At 39.3% G+C, this 23617-nt stretch overlaps 1 protein-coding gene across 1 annotated transcript in view; it reads left to right on the top strand.

The window, feature by feature from the left end:
• Positions 1-23617, top strand: part of LOC126325189 (Golgi to ER traffic protein 4 homolog) — a 68151-nt gene that overhangs the window by 23651 nt on the left and 20883 nt on the right. Inside the window, exon 5 of the mRNA XM_049995152.1 lies at positions 14552-14690. Coding sequence (XP_049851109.1) covers positions 14552-14690 — 139 coding nt within the window. The remainder of the gene's footprint in view (positions 1-14551; positions 14691-23617) is intronic.

Genomic DNA, 23617 nt, shown 5'->3' with positions numbered 1-23617 from the left:
AGAACTGATTATGGTACTAGTGGAAAAGAAGTGGTTGTAGGCAGGACCTGTAGTCTCTGTTGTATCCATGAATGGAGGTACAACAAATTACAGAAGGTATGATTAATCAGCATGGTTTATTTCTCTACCATTGAAGACAGGAAACAGAATTATATATAACTTCAGTGAATGGCTGGCACTGCCACTGGGTTGCCACTTAGCAAAGTCAGCAGTTGACACTGGTGATCAGGGTGCCGAGTTGAAGAAATACCAGAATAGTCCTGTTCCAAACAGAATCGAAGTCCTGTTGAGGGTGATCTGAGTGTTTGGCATGGTGTGACGAGAGTGTCATCGGTGAGCAGCTATTTTGTGAGAACATTGCGGCTGGGTGTTACTACAGTGCTGTGGAGGCAGCTATGTGCAGCAGCCGTGCGTGTGCCCTCCAGATTGGAGGTGCTGCATGTGAACTGGATTTACTAGGTATGGGCTGTGAGACAGCTGACCTGCAGCCATTTGGCATCAAGCACCATGGTGTAGGGATTGATGACAGCACATTTTTTCTCTTCAAAACAAGGGCAGAAGCTCTGTCCGGAAGTGACTGACATGCGTTCCAACATTTGCTGCAAAGGCCTCTGGAAAAACAGGTGACAGAATGCACCTCCTTTCCATCCTGGTGGGAGCAATCCCCTGCTGAAATAGGCAAATCCAGGTCCACAGGTGTCTCAGTAGCCAACGGCGAAGAGGAGGATTGGCATGATGGCAGAAGGCACGATGCCCATGGTGATGACCACAGCAATGGCAGTGCTGTGGACTGCAATGATGCAGGCTGCAACACCAGAGCCTACAACAGCTGGGGCTGCAGCGATGGAGGGTGCAACATCCGTGGTTGAGATGACACAAGCTGCTATGGATATGGCTGTGGTGTGGTGGTGGTGTGCTTTATGCAGGAACCCTGCTGGGAGTGCCACACAATTGGTACCAAACATGCTGTGGATAACTGCCGGAGGAGAAACAATCAGTTGGAACATTCTCGGAAACAGAAAGGTTTGCAGCAGGATTGGGGATAGCATGAGACCACGACTGATTCTGGTGTCTGTGATAACTGTATCCTGATCCTCCCAAATAACATAGGTTGCCCTGCCCACATGTCTGATTATAATCCTAGGTTCCCATCAGTGACCACTTTGAAAACATATAGTTGGGTACTTACCTGGAATTTTGAGGGATACAGAAAAGTGCCTTGGGACCAAGGAGGATGGAGGAGGATGGAGGATGCAGAAATTCAGCTGGTGATTTATCTCCGTAAGATATCATATGGTATTGATACAAAAAGAAGCAGAGCATTTTCTTTGTTGTGGAAATGGCATAATTTTGACATTTGTACCTTGAAGGTATGATTTTCTGCTTCTTTAGATTGTGGTGAGAATGGTGCTGATCTGATGTAGGTGATGCCATTGGCCCTACAGAAAGACAGAAATTCGCTGAAGTCAGTTGTGGGCCATTATCAGATACAGTAGTAAATGGTAATTCTTCTTGGCAGAATATAGTTACTAGAGCTCAAACATGCTGGCCAATGTCAAGGAATGAATTGTGACCACAAAAGGACATTTTGAAAAAGTATCCTTGAAACTCCAAAATGACCCTGCAAAATCAGTGTGAATTTGTTGCCAGTGGCCAACTGGTCTGAGCCAGTCAAGAAACTGGTGATGAGGAACAGGCATGTTGTCAGCAATGAATGATCATGTGTTCAATGTCCTTGTCTGTCCCCAGCCATGTGCAGTGCAACCTGGTCAATTGCTTCGTATAGGTAACGCCCCATTGTTTTGTATGATGGAAGTCCAACACATACTGCTGCGGAGGTGCCAGGATCATGAACAAGGTCTGTTATTTGGTGTCTGTAAGAGCACAACTCCATTTTGGACTGAAGAGACACTCCAAAGAGAAAACAAACACCAAAGAGATTCATTGGGAAGTAGCTTCGTATCTACAGGCCATGCGGACTGAATAAGGAGCTGTAGTGTTTCTATGGTAGTCAGTTGGAAACATAAGCATCATGGCTTTATCAATCTGGTCAGTGTGAAAGCAGGAGCACTCAGAGGAATCAAACACAGCATCTGATCTGACAGGAAGGGATCAATCCATACCAAGTGGTCCAAGAAAAAAATAATTGGTTGCTTGACCATCTCAGAAAAATTTTATATTTGCTGGGTGAATTCCCCAATTTTTAATACACACATAAATAGTTTTTTAAATAATTCATTGTTTATTATTTCGAAATGGTGGCCATATTTGTTCCAGGCCGCTTGCGTTTTTTAGTATTTGCAAGCATCTATCTTTTTTACAATTATTCAGTAGTGGATTTTCCTAAGCCTTTAAGATAAAATGCATTTAGTTCAACACCCTCTGGGCTACAAATTAACATCATTATCACTTAGCTAAATGTATTCTTTAATATATTTTTAATAGTTGAAAGTTATCAGCCACAAATTAAAAAACTCAATTTTTGAACAGTAGTTTGCCAAAGAAAGATTAGTTTCTCAGCTTTAATATTTTTTCCGCTATTAAAGTGTATAGTATAGTTACTTTTTATAGAATATTAATAGTGAGCAGCATGCACTTAAAAAATACACTATTTTTAAAAATGGATTTTTAAAATTTTTCCATTTTGTGGTCTGCAATATCTTTGTTGGGGGACCAAATAAAAATATGAGAATTTTACAGTTAATAGACCTTTATGATATCAAACTTCAGTTTAAATTTCAACTTTGAGATTCAATTGGAAGTTATGGAAAAATATTACAAACACGAGTCAAAAACACGTTTTTTAACATTTGCGATATCTAGGCTTACGGAATAAAATGTATCAGTTACAGTATCTAATTTAATCATATCTATGATTACTTACTTTTTTTTATCGAAAATAAGCCTACTGATTACATTATATTGCTCTCTTGTTACTTGTTTTTAGTACATCGCTCATTGAACATTTGAGACGTGTTCTCTCAGTTTCAGTGTTAGATTCAAAGTTCGTCCAATCACAGTTGTAAATTCCATGGAAGACAGCTTCCTTAGTACATTTTTAAGTGGCATCCAAACTTGATCCTTCTCAATTTTTTTTTAAAAGATGTCCTTGGTCCTGGAGGGTGATAAAATACATGTACATTTTGGTTTTGACAGTCAATATTATCAACTTCACCAATCTACCACTGTTCATTGTAAACACAAGACACTATGTCTTTATTTTGAAGAACCAGTTGTTCAAGTTTTCCACACTGATGAAGTTTACTATTAGGTGAAGTTGATGTGATCTTACACTTCAGTAAGTTGTGTAAATGGGGTACAAAACAGTGAAAAGATCGAGTGCCTTTAATCTGCTGACAAGTGTTGTACCTTTCCTTCAAGACACTGTCATAGCCTTCTTATATTTCCTCACATTTTACAAAAACATAGGCAATTCCTTTGATATGTTTTTTACAGAATTCAAACATTTCTTGAGGTGTTACGACATGTTTGTCATAGGTCCACTGCAGACTTGCTTTTGTAAGAGCTCATTTTGTTGTACTCCCGACACCATCACAAGCATTCTTCACATGGCATGAAGTGAAAAAGTGCCATTCTACGTCAAACCCAAAATCTTCTGTATGAAAGGAGATGCTAATAAATTTTTTGTTGTTTTTATATTGACTTGCTGCCCCATCTGAAAAGTAAATCAGTTTTTCATGGAAGGGTGGTGCTGTTTAATGTACTTCGTTAATGTTAGTTGAAAAATGTGCACTGCAATAGTGTTGTGTTCAAGGTAGTTACTTAAGACACAAAAGCTGTGGCTCATTAGTTTATCTTCATCTTTGTAATAGAATGCCAATGAATGAACTGTGGCCTGTTTGTTTACCCCGTGGTGCCCTTGTACTTCAGCTTGAACAACAAAGGAATAATTTTCTGAAAAGTCAGAAAGAGCTAACCATTCATGAGCTACCAAGGTTTGTTTTTTGTCTTTCAAAAATTAACTTTGAGCTTTTGCAATAAAATGATGTATTTTCAGATTTTCAAGGTTAGCCACAGACACCTCAAAAAACACTTCTCATGATTTTTATGACTGTCACCATTTCAGTTCTGTCTTGTCACCCATTGTTTGTATTTTATATTGTCAGGCATCAAATCATCTTCTTCGGATTCTTCAAACATGTCAAGTAAGGCTTGTTTGCCTGGATAATCTTCACATTTTCCCTTGATCATACAATTATAACTGTCAATATTGCATACTGTAACTTCCAGAAGATCTTTATAGTCAACTCTAAGGTTGGCCCCCATTTATCAACAACTGTACGTTCTGATGATACAAAGAAACACAAACATTATGGGTGCCAGATGCCCCTGCAACAATACACCATCGTGGTCTCAACTCGCAAAACTGGTTTGGCTGGGTAGAGTAAAGTGGTGAGGGGCTTGTGATCCACCTTTTGCTTTATCCAAAGAGGCATAAAAGAGGAGGCTGTATTTGCCACAGAGCTTTGTGATGCTGTCATGGGGGACATGGCTCTTGATTGTTGCCACATTAACCAAGATTTGTAGGCAAAAAATGTCACAGGTGTTGAAGCCAAAAATGTTAGGACTATTGTAAGAGTGAAGTGCCATGACTGGGACTGCCTTAATTGTAAATCTGTAGTGCATCTGCAGAAGCCATGGGCTGAGGATGACGATGCATCCCCAGCGTATATGGTGAGGGCCTGTGTTGGAGCTTCAGGTCATGGGGAGCTGACCTTTTTGAATGTGCACTTGTTGATCAACATAACTGAAGCCCCAGTACACAGCCCGTTCTGAATAAGCAGCTGAATGAAAAGTTTCTTTGAGTCAGTCACATGCACAGAGGATCATTGAGGGTGACTGACAGCCCGGGATGATTTCTGCATAGTGGAAATGCTGTAGCAGGTTTGAACTGGGAATGACTCATCAGACTCTGAAAGGTTCAGGAGTATGATGTCATTGACATCAACCTGATGGATATCCATTGCTTCAGAATTGTGGGTGGCCATGTTAACAGATGTGCCATGTAATTTCTTTGAGCAAAGGACTTGGATGTGCCCAGTATTTTTGTAAAACAGACGTCAATCCATGTGTACTGATAGTGTTCACATGGCACTAGTAGCTTCCATTTATGATTTTTTTTTGTATGCCTTACTGTGTTTAAAATCGTTTAATCAGCTTTATTACATGATTATCTGATGGTGGGCTAGGTCTGAAATGTGTACTGTAATAAAGAAGTGTAAGTAATAACTGTTGACTGTTGTTAGTGAACTACCAGCATACTGAAACATCTGAGGTACATATACTGTGTATGTGACTCACAGCTTGCTTATGCTCCTCTGTCAAAGGAGCACCACATCTCCTTTTTGGTTGCTCATCTCTATGTAGTTCATTTGTCATTATCTTCTTATGGATAAAGACAGTAGGTCCCTAATTGATAATATTTTCTTTGATGAGGTACAAAGCAAGAAAATAATTGTTTACCCAGTAACAAATGCTCTCTCTGATCATGATGCACAGTTAGTCAGGATAAATGATACAGTGCCTTACAGTGTGGACATACCTCATTGGAAGTTAGTCAGAATCATTGATGACTACAGGGCAAATGTTTTTAAGTGTAGTTTACAAGAAACAGCCTGGGATGACATTTATAAAGAACCAAGTGCCAAAATAAAATTTAAAATTCATATCAGTATTTGAAAATAGCTTTCTGCATAAGCTAATCAGAAGGGGCATTAAACAGCCATGTAAAAAACCATGGATCAATAAGGGGATTAAAATATCTTGTGAAAGGAAAAGGGAAATGTTTCTGTTGGTAAGATCAAGTAGAGATCCCGCAGTAGCTGTGCACTACAAAAACTGCTCTAAATTGCTAAGAAAGGTTATTAAAAAATCAAGAAACATGCACATAATATCAGAAATTGGTACATCTGACAGAGTTTCAGCAATATGGAATGTAGTGAAGCAAGAGACATGACAACCAATCACAGAAGAGGATAGCATTACTTTTCAAGAGAAAGATCACAGCAGTATGTTGAAGAAGTAACTCTCATAAAATTACATCATATGAATGTACCACCAACTTCTACTTCTGAAATTAATAGGGTCATACATTCTCTCAAGAATAAAAGCTCTTCTGGTTTTGATGGTGTTTCCAATAGAGTACTAAAAATTTGTTCCCATATAATAAGTCTGGTATTGTCCAAAATATGTAATCCATCACTAACTTAAGGCATTTTTTCATAGAGACTAAAATATGCTGTTTTTAAATCCCTCTTTAAGAAAGGTGATGAGAGAGATGTCAGTAACTATCTACCTATTTCACAGCTGACATCATTTTCCAAAATTTTTGAGAAGGTGATGTATTCTAGAATAGTATCTCACCTTGGCAATGATAATATCCTCAGCAAATCACAGTTTGGCTTTCAGAAGGGTTGCTCTACTCAGAATGCCATTTACGTGTTCAAACACCAGATATTACAAGCATTAAATAACAAAATAGCACCGGTAGGTATTTTCTGCGGGCTATCCAAGGGATTTGATTGTGTGAATCATAGTATACTTCTAGATAAATTGAAGTTTTATGGGATTGGTGATATAGCTAACCGATGGATCATGTCATATCTAACCCAAAGAATGCTGAAAGTTGTGCTTAGTACTAATTCAACCAACAGAATCCAGGGACATAATTCTGACTAGGAAGAAATCACGTGTGGGGTTCCCGAAGGCTCAATATTAGGTCCACAACTGTTTCTCATGTATGTAAATGATCTACCATCTAATATACAGCAAGCAGAATTTGTTCTTTTTGTAGATGACACCAGTATTACAATCACTTCCAGTATACATACAGAAATGGAAGAAATGATGACTAAAGTTCTCAAAAGTATAACTGACTGATTTTCTGCAAATGATCTCACCTTGAATCTCACGAAGACACATCATATTTAGCTCTGCACCCGTAGGGGTATTGCAACAGTGATAATTGTAACACATGGTGATGAAATAATGCATGGGTGGAAACTTCAAAATTCTTAGGTGTCCATATTGATGAGAATTTAAACTGGAAAAACACGTTTTGGAACTCCTAAAACAACTTAGTTCAACATTTGCACTTACAATCATAGCAGATTTTGGGGAGAGAAAAATCAGTAAGTTGACATATTTTGCTTATTTTCATTCAGTAATGTCATATGGAATAAAATTCTTGGGCAACTCATCTTTAAGAAAGAAGATCTTCATTGGCCAAAAACGTGCTCTAATAATAATAATAATAATAATAATAATAATAATAATAAAATGTGGTGCTTACCTGCGATCATCTTGTAGACATCTGTTTAAGGAGTTGGGCATTCTCACTAATTTTTCACAGTATATTTATTCCCTCATAAAGTTTGTTGTAAATAATTCATTACAGTTCAAAAGGAACGATGAGGTACATAATTACAATACTAGAAGAAAAAATGACATTCATTTATCAATATTAAGGTTGTCTTTAGCACAGAAATAGGTGCACAACAGAGCAACAAAAATTTTTTACCACTTACCCAGTAATATAAAATGTCTAACAGACTGCAAGGTAAAATTTGAAAATAAATTGAAAGAGTTTCTGCTTCACAACTCCTATTCCATGGAAGAAAGTCTATGTTTGTAATGTATAAAAGATGGTGGGTAGGAATTGCTGACTCAATTTGTATATCTTGGTTCCATTCCGGCAGGGGGGGGGGGGGGGGTGCTGGAAACAATTATATGATCATGTTTTGAATACAAATTAATTTGCAGTATGAATGTAAAATAACTAGTTCCACATCATGACAATTTATTGTGCAAAATGATCTGTGGAACATGAAAGTAACTAACCATCAAGGTGGCTGTAATTAATGTCAGCTGTTTGACGTCAACTCTTAATTCAGTAAGAATGTTTTACGGGACGTCATACAGGACTTCATGGTCTATTCGGTCATTGGATTTTTTTTGAAGTCCACAAAAGCTGATATGGTCTTTTTAACTTCAACCTTGGAATATATTATCTGATGATGCTTTTGATGTTGTTGAACTACCTTTCGTGATACTCACGAAGTATACACTATTTGAAGCTCAGCTTGGCTTCAAAATGCTCCAGGGTGGCAAGTGAGAGAATTTTGTGGGTTATGGTAGCAGCAGTATTCCTCTGTAGTCGCAGGTGTTTTCATGTCGTCTTTCATGTGCCATTGAATGGATTTGGGCTATTTCTTATTCTTCAGGTAGGATTTCTTCACTCCAGTATTTATTTATTTTTTGATTTGCTATTGCAAAACTGACTGATTGGCCAGGGATATATTTTCACAATTCTGTGCCTAGTGAGTCTTCTCCAGATGCTTTGATCTTTTTGTGATGGACAATGCTGTGCATGATGTCATCTTTTGTTAGGTGGTCTGGACTATGGGCACTGGAGAATGGGTTCATTTGTGTCTGTTGGGGATTTAGGTTTACTCAAATTTACCATTTGAATAAGCCAAAATGACCAAATGATTAATCTATCAAACAATGGAAAATCCAGGATGAAATGTAACGGTATTATGAAAAGGAAAATTGCTATTCACCATATAGTGGAGATGCTGAAGTTGCAGATAGGCACAACAAAAAGACTCTCACAATTAAAGCTTTTGGCCATTAAGGTCTTTGTAAACAATAGAGACCACACACACACACACACACACACACACACACACACACACACACACACACACACGGGGCTGCCACTCCCCCCCTCCCCCCCTCCTCACCTCTCCTCTGCCCTCCACTAACCTGCAGCACTTCACTGTCTGCCACCCCCACCATACTATCCCTCCCCCTCCCAGCCCCAGCCTTCTCCTTACCCCCACCCAGTTGCCACTCCAACATATATTGGTGCCACTGCTCACAGTGTGGTTTCAGTTGCCTGAGACTGCAGTTGTGTGTGCGAGTTGCGCGCATGGGTTTCGTGTGTGTGTGTGTGTGTGTGTGTGTGTGTGTGTGTGTGTGTGTGTGTGTGTTTGTCGTCTGTTGTTGACGAAGGCCTTAATGGCTGAAAGCTTTAATTGTGAGAGTCTTTTTGTTGTTCATATCTGTGACTCAGCATGCCACTATATGGTGAGTAGCAACTTTCCTTTTCATGATATTGTTACAATTGATTAATCTGCTACAGTGTTACAGTTTTTTTTCATTGAAGATACCAATGTACTGTCCTTCTGCTGAAAGCATAATGAATGGTGGCTGATAGCCCATGAGTTTCCATTTAAAGGTCCTATACTACTCTCGGGTTTCATTACTCATAAAATTTGGTCTATTTTTTCAGTAAGCAGTTTTTTATACTAACATTCTAATCATTCGGCCGTGTTGGATTTTGCAGGCTATTCCATAATCTTCAACTTCATTGAGGACAGATTCACTGTTATCATTCTACCAGGCATGGTAATTTATTTATTTATTATCACATGGTCTAGCCTTTTTCCTCAGATTTCACTGCCCTTTGTCGAAGTTCATTATTGTCAAAGCATATGATATGTTTTGGGTGTTCCTGCTGATTATGGTCTCAGTCTGAATTTAATTTTTGACATGTGGTGATCTGAGGTCATCTTTTTTTAACTTTGACAGTCATAATCTCTGGACTGTTTATCATGGAGATTGTGACGTGATCAATTTGGAGCAGTCCTACAGTTTGGATGGAGGATTACAAAGTTGTCTGCTTTCTGGTTAGATGTGAAAGTGGGTTGGTGTGACCTGCAGGTCTTGACTTTCACAGATGGAGACCAGTCTGTTGGTTAGTTCTTCTGTGGATAGTATCTGATCACTTTCTTGTACTTTTGTTCTTGACCAGATTGGGTGCTGAAATCACCCACATGAAGCTCATGTAATTTTGGTAGTGTTTCATCCAGTAGATTCCATACATTTTATGCTTAATCTGAGATTAGACCTGTTTTCATCATTTTTAGGGGGGGGGGGGGATGTATGTCAACTATGGTTCAAGTCTTGTTGGCACATTTGATTGTTAATATAGATAGTCTGTCTCTCACTAATTTGAAATTTGTGGCCAATTTAAGAAGGCTAGTTCTCATGGCAAATGCAGCTCCAAGCTTTGCAGGTACCTTGAGGATCATTCTTTGAGCTCTGCTATTTAAGAAACTTTAACTTTCAGATTTAAGGTGCTCTTCATCTTGATACTGTGTGTCCTGTGTGGCATTTATAGATAGTTGAGATTTGCGTTGAGGGGCTTTAGTGTGAGAGTTTTCAACTTTGCACTGTGTGTAAGGGAGTTTATGTTGAATGTTGCTAGGAGGGTTTTTGATTTGGTTTTGAGTTTTTGTGATACACAGAGATGCTCCAACTCGTCACTTGTTTCATGATGAGGGTGCAATCCAAGGACTTACCCCTGGAGAATCTTTCTTCTTACGCATCCATGTTACAATTACGGTGTTAGCACTAGAAGTCACCTCAAGATGTACTCTGGGTGCTTCATACTACTTTTACATCATTCCTACAAACAGGGCTGCCTCTTCTGTGATACCATTGATCATCTCTGCCTTCATTGCTTTTGGTGTCTTCTCTGTTAACTTGGCAAGGGGTCCTCATGAGGTGCTATCAGGCATGGCACACACAAAGACTTGCTGCTATTACTATTATTATTATTATTATTATTATTATTATTATTATTATTATTATTATTATTATTATTTCTTTCTTATCTCAGACGTTATGTCTGGTCAAAAGTAGAAAGTGACGTGGACCTTGATCAAGCGTGACTTCCTTTTAACTGTATGGTATATGTTATATTGCATTTAGGAACTTTCGGGTAATTGAACATGTATCAATAATTACGGATTTCTGTAGTTGTATATGTAAGTTTGGGTGTAGCTGTATTGCATTGATGTACTGGTGGATATTGTGTGGTATGACTCCTGTAGTTGATAGTATAATTGGTATAATGTCAACTTTATCCTGATGCCACATATCCTTGACTTCCTAAGCCAGTTGGATGTATTTTGCAATTTTTGTATATTTGTTGTATTGGGTATGGATATTTCGATTAGTTTTGTTAATTTCTTCTTTTTATTGGTGAGTATGATGTCAGGTTTATTATGTGGTGTTGTTTTATCTGTTATAATGGTTCTGTTACAGTATAATTTGTATTCATCATTCTCCAGTACATTTTGTGGTGCATACTTGTATGTGGGAACGTGTTGTTTTATAAGTTTATGTTGTAAGGCAAGCTGTAGATGTATTATTTTTGCTACATTGTCATGTCTTCTGGGGTATTCTGTATTTGCTAGCATTGTACATCTGCTTGTGATGTGATCTGCTGTTTCTATTTGTTGTTTGCAAAGTCTGCATTTATCTGATGTGGCACTGGGATCTTTAATAATAAGTGTGCTGTAATATCTGGTGTTTATTGTTTGATCCTGTATTGCAATCATGAATCCTTCTGTCTCACTGTATATATTGCCTTTTCTTAGCCATGTGTTGGATGCGTCTTGATCGATGTGTGGCTGTGTTAGATGATACGGGTGCTTGCCATGTAGTGTTTTCTTTTTCCAATTTACTTTCTTCGTATCTGTTGATGTTACGTGATCTAAAGGGTTGTAGAAGTGGTTACGAAATTGCAGTGGTGTAGCCGATGTATTTATATGAGTGATTGCTTTGTGTATTTTGCTAGTTTCTGCTCGTTCTAGAAAGAATTTTCTTAAATTGTCTACCTGTCCATAATGTAGGTTTTTTATGTTGATAAATCCCCTTCCTCCTTCCTTTCTGCTTAATGTGAATCTTTCTGTTGCTGAATGTGTGTGATGTATTCTATATTTGTGGCATTGTGATCATGTAAGTGTATTGAGTGGTTCTAGGTCTGTGTTACTCCATTTCACTTCTCCAAATGAGTAGGTCAATATTGGTATAGCATAAGTATTTATAGCTTTTGTTTTGTTTTTTGCTGTCAATTCTGTTTTCAGTATTTTTCTTAGTCTTCGTCTATATTTTTCTTTTAGTTCTCCTTTAATATTTGTTTTATCTATTCCTATTTTTTGTCTGTGTCCTAGATATTTAAAGGCATCTGTTTTTTCCATCGCTTCTATGCAGTCGCTGTGGTTATCCAATATGTAATCTTCTTGTTTATTGTGTTTTCCCCTGACTCTGCTATTTTTCTTACATTTGTCTGTTCGAAAAGCAATATTTATATCATTGCTGAATACTTCTGTAATCTTTAGTAATTGGTTGAGTTGTTGATTTGTTGCTGCCAGTAGTTTTAGATCATCCATGTATAGCAAATGTGTGATTCCGTGTGGGTATGTTCCAGTAATATTGTATCCATAATTTGTATTATTTAGCATGTTGGATAGTGGGTTCAGAGCAAGGCAGAACCAGAAAGGACTTACTGAGTCTCCTTGTTATATTCCATGCTTAATCTGTATTGGCTGTGATGTGATATTATTTGAATTTGTTTGGATAGTAGGTGTGGTTTTCCAATTTTTCATTAATATGTTTAGGAACTGTATCAATTTAGGATCTACTTTGTATATTTCCAATGTATGTAGTAACCATGAGTGGGGTACACTATCAAAAGCTTTTCGGTAATCAATATATGCTTAGTATAGCGACCTTTGTTTAGTTTTAGCTTGATATGTTACCTCTGCATCTATTATCAGTTGCTCTTTACATCCTCGTGCTCCTGTGTAACAGCCTTTTGGTCTAATGTCTGTATTTATGTCTTTGTATTCTATATATGTCAGCTGAAATTTTTCTTCTATATCTAACGTGTGTCACTTCGTGTTCTATTTGTACTTGTTCTGGTGGCAGTCTTAAGATTTCGTTTTCCTCTGATTGTTTAATTGATGCGTGTTGTTCTTTGTTTGTTTGCTCTGGGATGTGCGAGTCCATTACTGTATTTTCTTCTTCTTCCGATTGCACATTATTTTGTTCCAGTATTTGTTGTACTTGTTGTTTGATGATTTCTAATTCTGACTGGGGTATCCTGTTACTTTTGATTATTACACGGATCTGATCAGCTAGTCGTTGTTCTGTTAAAAATTTTAATTCTGGGTATCTGGTAATAAATGTTGTGTATACTTGTGATCTGTATCCAGTTGTGTTGGTTCCTCGGTTTGTTGCTTGGTAATAACAGAACATGAGGTGTCGATTAACTTCATCTGACCATCTCATCCTCTGTCTTTGTTTTCCTTCTAGGGTGGTTGCAGGAAGCATATCATGCAAAACACCTCTATTTGGATTTAAATCATTTTCCAGTTGGCTAGCAGTGTCGTTACCATTGTGGGCGGGCATAGGGTTCAAGCGTCGTCCCCGACCATGACGGCGCTTGTCCGAGGCTTCTTTAGTTGTGTCCTGAACCAACTAATCACACTAAAAGGGGGGTTAGCCCTATTAGTGGTTTGTTCTTTTCGTCGCCTTTTACGACTGGCAGAGCATACCGGAGGCCTATTCTTTTTCTCGGCCTCCACGGGGATTATTATTATTATTATTATTATTAGTATTATTATATTATCATCACCATCACCACCTGTCACACGTCACCTTCGTTGTGCATAATTTAAGTAAAGTAGTATACTTGTTCAGCAGATCTGCCCATTTAATGTTTAGAATTTTACACACTACATGTCATTGAATCAGTGTACATTGTAAAAAATCTGTCTTTGAAGATATCTGTGGACAATTTAGGTGTATGCTCTCCTTTAACATTTTTGTTCCTGCTTAAGAGTTCAGCTCATGCAAGACGAAAATAAAGGATGGTTCCATATCCTCATGCAGTCCTGGTCACATAGCAAAATGTGTACGTTCAAACCTTTTGTAACATTTCTTGCATTTGACATACAATCCATCATTTATCTTTTTTTTTTTTTTTAGTATGATGCTTACAAAGAACATAGTTTCTTTAGATCACTATAACTCTCTCTCTCTCTCTCTCCCTCCCTCCCTCCCTCCCTCCCTCCCATCAGCTTCTGTGGGGTCTCTTTGTGGGCGAATAATGTAACAGAACGACCAGGACAGGAGGCACCCTCATTACTGAAACTGCTTCTGTGAAACACTCTGCATCATATAAACTGGGCAAAGTAGACTATCTTCTACAAGAAATGGAGACATTCCCTTGAACTGTTGAACTGTCAGCGCTAGGAAGAATTTACCCAAATGTGATTCATCAGTCTTATTTATTTCACTGTGATATATCTAGTTGCCTACAAAGTAACAGCTGTTCTAAAACTTGTTGGAAGTTTTGAGTCCCGGGGTTCAGAGAATCTAAGCAAAATTTAAACCCCCACTATGTTGGGTTTCAGCTTATTTCCGCTTGTTTATAATATGGCAAGAATGTGGTAGGTAAATGTGCACATGATGAGCAGTGTACAAGCACACTTAGAAGACAGAAACGAAAGAAAACTACAGTACGTTTTGAGGTTTTGTTCATCTCATTTTTGTTTTTTTCTTTTTCATTCTGGTAGTTTGGTTATCCCACCTTGTATGCAGTAAACTTAACTGACTTCCTTTTCATGTAAATTATAATGATACTGACATGTTTTTATGTATTTTATTTCAGAAAAAAATTACACACTAGCGAGACATCATTTTTTACATTCAGAAGATGGCACAGGATGCGCAACAATGCTGGTTGAACTTCATAGGCAAAGAGGTTTTGCTTGTGAAGTTGACTTGTTTATTGCACAAGCCGTTTTACAGTAAGTGCAAAGTTATATGTATTGCATTATAACATTTCAACAAACTCCTAATGCTGGTAATTTTATTCATATATTTTTTTCAGTCTAATATAAAATTACAGAAGTATTTTTTTTTTTTAAATTATGCGCACAGTTTGAGGGATATTCGATTCTAGAAGATGTAAAAAATAATGGATCTGCAATAAATCTTGATAGGAAGGAATAATTAAAGATGTTAAAATTGCTTATGCCTGTTGAAAGTTTTCTTGAGAGTGTCATATATAATGAAAATCTGGAAAAGAATGACAACGGAAATAACTTGAGATAAGTATTCAGATACCTTGGCCATATAGATTTTGGTTTCCAGTCGGCTGCCTAAATCACTTGAGACAAATGCCATGATGATATTCCAGAGTAGGACACAATTTTTGCTTGCCTAAATGCCTCATTACCTATAAAAAACTCAACTGGATATTGAATTGTGAACCTCTTACATTCTTTTTACTTGTTTCATAATGTGAAAGTTGTGAATGAATGCTAACGATACGTATGGGAGGCAGGTAGGGAAATGGACTAAGACAGGGTTGAGCAAACATTGCAGGCGGCTCATGAGCGCACAGCGCTGCACGTGTGCTGCTCACGTGCAATCGTCGACCGGAGCAGTGGCGACAGCCAGCAGGTTGCGGTAGTGTAGTACCAGGCCAAGCTGCGGACATTGATGCGAAGCGACCACTATATAGTGAAAGTTGTATTTCAAGAATCGGAAATGGAGGAGTGGAGATTTGCTATCTTTTAAAAAGGAATGGGAGAATCATTTTTTCTTTTTGCAAAAATGTGAAAAATCAAAATGTTTAATATGTGGCAGTATTCTCGCTGGTCAGCGGAACATTAGTATTGAACGCCATTATAATAAATTTCACAAGGCCGAGTGCAATTTATTGTCGGATTCTGAGTGGATGGGGAAATTGACTGAGCTTAAGAAGAGTGATCTGACGATACGAAATGAATCTGATGTAAGTTGCTGTTGTCACAAGAGATCTGCGACTTTCTTTCGTCGTTTCTCTCATCTAACTGATTTAACATTTTGTGGAGCACTGTTTTCAATTTTTCAAGATGACAACAATGATAGGCCAGCGGTACGTGCAAATTATAAGATAGCGCTTAATATAGCGAGAGCTGGAAAACCATTTGCTGAAGGTGAGTCTATAAAGGAGGGCATCAATGGCGCTGATGATTTACTTTGCCCACTGAATGAAAATCAGTTTAGAGCTGTCACTCTTTCTCGGCAGACTGTAAGTCTTCGTATAAGTGCCATGGCAGGTGACATTTACCGTCAATCAAGGAGTGCAGTGCAGGAGTTTATTGCATTTTCCATTGCACTTGAAGAGTCTATAGATATTTCAGACATCGCACAATTAGTGATTTATGTCTGCAGCGTGGATACTGTTCTGCACATAAGAGGATTTTTTTAAGGTGATATCTTTAAAAAGCATGACCACCCCTCTTTCGGTCCACTACTCCCTGTTTGAGCCCACCACACCCCTATCAGTCCGCCGCCTCCCTTTCCTCCTCTACGCCCCGTGTGGCTTCCGCCCCCCCCCCATTTATAGGCTCCCTTGCTCCCATCTCTCACCCCTCCCCCCCACCCTGTCACAGCTCCCAACTCCCTATACAGAGAAGTTATTTCCTTTATAGCTTCTCAATAATACTTCCCAGGTTTCCACACAGATCCTTATTTGTGGATGCCATCTTCTTATACATCACCATCCCCATCATCCCCATGATTCCAGCCTCACCACCATCTCTGAATTTCCTTCCAACTCCAAATTGGTCATGTGATTCCACATACACATGACCAACAATATATCCATACTCCTATTTACTTCTCCTAAGAGGGAAGATATGTAAACAAATCTGTGGCATGGTCCTGCATACCTGCATGGCACCCTTACATGCCAACCTCTTCATGGACCACCTAGAGGTAACCTCGATAGTATCCCTGTTCTAAACTTCTTGTTTGGTTCACATTCATGGTTATCTTCATGATCTGGACCCAAGTTTATGATATGGTAATTCAAATCTTAAATGCCTTCTCTCTTGCCCTTTCACCTGCACCTCTGCAACTACCTTCCTGGATGTTAACCTCCTTTCTTGCCAGTGATTCCATAAACATCTCCATATCATATCAAGCTTTTCAACCATCATCAGTGCCTCCACTTTGACAGCTGTTATTTATTCTACACTGAAGTCACTCCTGTAAAATCTGTCCAGCTGTGGACAGTGCATATACTGAGATGAGCAATCCCTGACACAGTAAAACTGCCAATATTTCGGCAGGTGCAAAAAACTCTGCAAAGAAATTGAAATACACACACACACACACACACACACACACACACACACACGCACACACGCTAGTCTCACTATGCTAACAACAATGACCAATGTCAGTTAGCATTAACTCTGTCCCTATGTTGTGTGACCAGGGAGAGAGCAGGATTCTAAACAGACTTTAACCGAATTTGTATATCTCGAATGCCCCTTCCTTCCTTAACAACACTTTACAAATAGCTGGAACACATGGCGGAATCTCAATGTTGTTATATTCCATAGGATGACTGACGTCAAGGCAGTGTCCTGCAATAGCAGATTTGCTTGGCTGCTGTAAGTGTATGTACTACATCATTGCACTTTGAAGAGAACTGTGGCAGTGGCATATCTCTGTTGTTGTTCCTGCATAGTGATTTGTGTAGCTGGAAAAAATAGAGATTTGAGCAGTGATTATGTACTTTGTAAAGATTTCCAGAATACGCTGGGGAACTCCGCTCCTTCATATTGAACTGTTGCCAAGTCGACAAATGAATTTACATTTGGTTGGGATAGCTTGGATGATGATCCGTGCAATGATCAGCCAAAATGTGTCACTACTCCAGAAATCATTGCAAAAGTGGACAAAATGGTCATGGAGGATTGCTGATTGAAAGTGTGTGAAATTGCTCATGCTTGCCGAATGTCATCTGAAAGGATATATCACATATTAACTGAAGTATTAGAAATGAAAAAATTATCTGCAAGATGAGTGCCGTGACTCTTGACGGTGGATCAAAAACGCTTGAGGATGGACATATTGGAACAATGTTTAGCCCGTTTCGGAGAAACGAACAAGATTTTTTGCCACCAAAGAAAGCAAAGATACTTCCTTTGACGGGAAAGGTCATGGTGTCAGTGTTCTGGGATGTGAAGGGGATTCTGTTTGTAGATTATCTCCCCATGGGGCAAACAATAACTGGAGAATACTATACTAACCTCCTGGACAAATTGTAACAAAAGATACACGAAAAAAGGCCAGATTTAGCAAGGAAGAAAGTCATCTTCCATCAAGACAGTGTGTGCCCACACACACATGCCATTGCCGTGGCAAAATGATATGAACTAAGATATGAATTGTTGCCACACCCACCTTATTCGCCTGATATGGCTCCATCAGACTTCCATCTCTTCCCAAAACTGAAAATTTTCTTAGTGGCCATAGATCCACTTCAAACGAAGAAATGTTAGCTGGAGTTGACAACTCTTTTGCAGGCCTGGAGGAAACTCATTTTTGGGATGGTACCAAGGCACTGGAACATCGTTGGACCAAGTGCATTAATCTACAAGGAGGCTACATTGAAAAATAAAATAAAAAAATGTCAGTGTATTTTTTTCTATTCCATATTGAAAACTTTTCAAACCACCCTCGTACTTTGGCGAATGGTGGCTTTGAGGTGGGCTAATTCAGCTGTCACATTTTTAGGATAAGGAAAAGATTGCTGTATGGTGTGTCAGGTGGCAGTTGACGCTAAATAACGAAAAGTGTGAGATGATCCACATGAGTTCCAAAAGAAATCCGTTGGAATTCGATTACTCGATAAATAGTACAATTCTCAAGGCTGTCAATTCAACTAAGTACCTGGGTGTTAAAATTACAAACAACTTCAGTTGGAAGGACCACATAGATAATATTGTCGGGAAGGCGAGCCAAAGGTTGCGTTTCATTGGCAGGACACTTAGAAGATGCAACAAGTCCACTAAAGAGACAGCTTACACTACACTCGTTCGTCCTCTGTTAGAATATTGCTGCGCGGTGTGGGATCCTTACCAGGTGGGATTGACGGAGGACATCGAGAGGGTGCAAAGAAGGGCAGCTCGTTTTGTATTATCACGTTATAGGGCAGAGAGTGTGGCAGATATGATACACGAGTTGGGATGGAAGTCATTACAGCATAGATGTTTTTCGTCGCGGTGTGACCTTTTTACGAAATTTCACTCACCAACTTTCTCTTCCGAATGCGAAAATATTTTGTTGAGCCCAACCTACATAGGTAGGAATGATCATCAAAATAAAATAAGAGAAATCAGAGCTCGAACAGAAAGGTTTAGGTGTTCGTTTTTCCCGCTCGCTGTTCGGGAGTGGAATAGTAGAGAGATAGTATGATTGTGGTTCGATGAACCCTCTGCCAAGCACTTAAATGTGAATTGCAGAGTAGTCATGTAGATGATGTGGAACTGAGGTATGAAGTACCTGTTCATGTGTAGCCGAATGGTGACAAATATGAGCCTGAAGATACCAGACAGTGATAGTTGACTTCCTGTAAGTAGCAAACTGCTTGTCCCAACATTACATCAGTCTTCCTCCTAACAAACACTCGAGGAAGGGAAGGCAGTCATCCATTACATCTCCATTGTGAAGCAACTATTCCAGTGGATTGGATTGAGATGTTCTAAATAGCCATTTAATTTTGCACTGCCATGGGACAAAAGCCAAAAGTGACTTTTGTGTATCTGGGAAAAAACAAAAAGGGCATACAGTTTTCAGTGACACCGACTCCAGGGTACATTGCATAAACAGATTGGCAACAATATGGCAAAGGGCTCCCCAACACAACTCCGGCCATCTGTCCATAGTGTTGGTCATTGAATAAAAATTAAGTGGAAGCCAAAAATGTTGAAATAGATTTTGTTAATTCAACACCAAACCTAGCCTGAATTAACTGTAGCGAATCAGTGAAAGGAGAGTGAGTGAAGAGAGACAACATACTAAAAGTCAGGGTCATTCAAATGCAGTCCCTCTAATTGACATAAGAAATCTGATGAGTTGTTACAGTTTGATGCACACACCAAATTAATTGTTGGCTTAACAGAGTAACAATGTGTTTCGCTACACGGTATGTGGATCACCAATGTTTCTGTCAATAGGTCTAAGAGGAATCCCTTCCTTGTGGATCTTCGGAAGGCTGTATAATCTACCAGGACAGCACAGTAATACTTGTGATAGGCTAAAGTTTCCTTTAACTCTTTTTTGTTGGGCCATCACTGAGCCTGCAGTTCGCAGGATCAGATGAAAATACCGCTTCTTTCGAGTGCGCTCCTCCCTTGTTTCCAACATAACAGTACCATTGCCCTTGCCCGTGGGTAAGATAACAATATCATGATCACACTAAAGTAGAAACAAAGCAGCTCTGAAGCTGCTATTATATGACTCATGAGTGAATGTGTCCCATTCAACACATGACATACTTCTTTCCTAACCTCCTTGGCAGCATCAGGAGGCTATTTAAAATACAGCCTGTACGGCAGTACTTTCAAAATCAACAACTGGCAAATGCTTGGGTGAGCGTGGATGAAGCTGCTTCATCCAGCACTTCCTTTGAGAGTTGGTCACACAGCATTGAGATGTAATGTTATAGTCTGAGCTATGAAAACATTTGAACTTAGCCGAATGCAAGACAGTTGCAGATGAAATTCCCAGTCAGTCTGCGACCAAGAAGCATCGTCCTGTGAATACCAAGAAAATAAAATTTGTTTGTAACCGTCATTAAATGAAGTGAAATAATTATTTACAAATAAAGTCCAAGTGTTGGCAACTATAATGGCTCCTGTCACAAACAAGAGCTAAACCACCACATTGACCTATGCGATTAGAGGCAGGAGAATTAATAATGGCTGTATGGTACTTCTTTGTCACAGTCTGAGTGGGAATTAAATCTGTGACAACATGGCATTCAATTAAGATAAAACATTTCTGTAGCTTGAAATGTAACACTGAAACCCGATGTTCTGTGATCAATCTCACAGAGTAAGTTTTGGACAATTCAGATTCATCCATGCTAGGAAAATGTTTAAACTGTGCACCGATGCCAGATCATTTACACAGTTGTTGATTTTATAAGTTCTGTTGAACAGGTTGGTTTTAAACTGCTTCTTAATGCTACCAAGGACATTTGGAGAGAAGCATGTTATGTTGTGACTGGGGCACATTCACCCTTAAGTAATAAAAGGACCTGAGAGGACTGCTTTGCATTCACTCAGGGTAGATCCTGACAGCTTTATATCACTCATGGGCAACAGCAGTGCTACAGTTATTTTAGATAAGCAGGATTACTTTCAAAAGACACTGTGTTTACTATCTGACCCTGTGACTTGCAGGTTCAGTGCTTGAGCAACAACAAGTGTTGAAAGGAAGACTAACAACCTCCTGAACAAAAGTTCCTTGTCAAAAGAGACTGTCAGAAGTCGTAACTTCTATTGTCAAACAGTATAAAATCCAGAATGAAATAGTGACAGTAGTATGAAAAGGATAGGTTGCTACTCACCTTGTAGCGGAGATGTTGAGTCGCACATAGGCACAGCAAAAACACTGTCAAACAAGTAAGCTTTTGATCAAACAGGCTTTCTTCAGAATTAGACAAAACACACACACACACACACACACACACACACACACACACACACTACCCCACAGTCTCTGGTTGCCAAGGCCAGACAGCGAGTAGTAGTAGTAGTAGTAGTAGTAGTGCATGGTGAGAGAGAAAAATCTGGGTAGTAGGTGTAAGGAGGAGGCTGGGGCAGGAGGGGAAGGAATAGCAGGGTATGGGTTGGGGCAGTAAAGTGCTGCTTGTGAGAGCATACAGGGATCAGGGTGGAGAGAGGGTAGGGCAGCTAGGTGCAGTCAGGAGGTTAGATGGAGGGCAGGGGTGGGAGGGCTGCAGAAAACGAGAGAAGTAAAAAGACTGTGGGTGCGTTGGTGGAATAGAGGGCTTATGTAGTGCTGGAGTGGGACAGGGAAGGGGGATAAGTGGATGTAGGTTGAGGCCAGGAGGGTTATGGGAGTGTAGAATATACTCTAGGGAGAGTTCCCACCTGTGCAGTTCAGAAAAGCTGGTGTTGATAGGAAGAATGCCTCATAGATTGTGCCATTTGCTGTCATTAAAATCAAGAACATGGTGTTGGGCAGTGTGCTTGGCAACTGGGTGGTCCAGGTGTTTCTTGGCCACAGTTTGTCGGTGGCCATTCTTGCGGACTGACAACTTGTTCATTGTCATATCCACATAGATTGCAGCACAGTGATTGCAGCGTAGCTTGTGTACCACATGACTATTGTGCTGTTCCACTACATTACATGGCCTTCTGAAGACCTACAAGGAAGGGGTTCCTCTTAGGCCTATTGCCAGTACCATTGGTGCTCAGTCTTACTGTCGGAAAAAAACCTAGCTACTCTGTTGAAACTACTATAGTTCAATTCTTTTATCTTGGCGGCTCGCGCATGCCCGCCCAGACGCGGGAGATTGCAGCGTTGCCAGTTGCACGCGTCAAGAGAAGCAGTGCCGTAGTATAGTGTAGTTCGCAAACTCATGTTTAGGGGGGAGCGCGCAGTTTATTAAGTAAAGCCACCACGGCCACATTAAACCTTTCGCTGCTACAGTGACGTGCTCCCCCCATTCCGCGCCGTTCACGATTTTGTAATCACTGCACTGCTCGCATGTGCAGACACACAGTGTTCAGACTGCTTTGACACACTTATCATTTGATTTCACAAAATCTATTTGATCCAAAAATTTGATTTTGACACATCTTCTTGACTGATACCTTCCCCCCATAAGTGACTTAATTTTGTTTCGATTTTCAATGCAGTTATATTGAAGCATTAAATGTAGTAAACCTTTGCACGAAATTTTGAAGAGTTTGCAGAGGTAAAGTTCATAGCGTATACTTTCCGTATGTTAGATTGTAATTGCCACAATGTTGAGAATGAAATGCTGACAAATTTACTGTATAACAGTATCTCATTTAATTTAAGTACCAGATTGGTGTCGTATGTAATACTGAGAAATATTCCGTCTTTCACGACTGTAATAAAAGTTTTATTTACACCGGGTGTGTTTGGCTTTATTTTGAAGCACTTCAATCACTCAATCAATCAAAAGGAAGTAGACAAAACTGTGGAATTACAAAAAACATTAGGACTTGAATATACTGTGTATTAGTGAAGTGCTCTGAGCTATGTCAAATATAATTTTTGTGTGTGGCACACACAAAGAACATTTATTTGCTAAAACACTGATCAGCCGACACAAACGTTGAATATTGTGTTACCGCAGCACGAAACTGCGAAAGGTGACTTGGCAATGGAGGAGACAAAATGCTGTCCACTGAAGATGCTTCAAAAGAGAAAAACGCGTCTGGTCTAAATAAGACGCTTATTACAGTTGCAGGAGAGGAATATATTTCAATACCATTGGTAAAACTGTAAATGTGGAACAAAAACAAGAAAGAGAACATGAGTATTATTGTGTATGTGCCTTACCTTTCATTGTTGTCACTCGCTGCGATTGTCTTCTGCATCACTGTAGTCAGTGTCGCAGTCCGAATCATCAGGTCTTAGAGTGATGACGATGGGTTCAAGCAGATTGGCAATTAGGATTTCCCTGTCCATGTCCTCCTGTAGCCTTTGTGCATGCCGAACACATTCAGCCCATGCTGAAGAAGTAATGCTGTCAAGTGCTTCGTGCAGAAGCCTTTCTGTATTAGCAATTTTAAATGCCACGTTTCGTTCTGCGACATACCCTTTCACTTGTGCCCAAGTTTACTCTATCAGATTGTATTGACAATGATACGGTGGCAAACGCAAA

Source organism: Schistocerca gregaria, chromosome 2 (genome assembly GCF_023897955.1).
Source record: "Schistocerca gregaria isolate iqSchGreg1 chromosome 2, iqSchGreg1.2, whole genome shotgun sequence".
In the NCBI taxonomy this organism is placed as follows: domain Eukaryota; kingdom Metazoa; phylum Arthropoda; class Insecta; order Orthoptera; family Acrididae; genus Schistocerca; species Schistocerca gregaria.
This window is presented reverse-complemented; position numbering and strand designations above follow the sequence as displayed.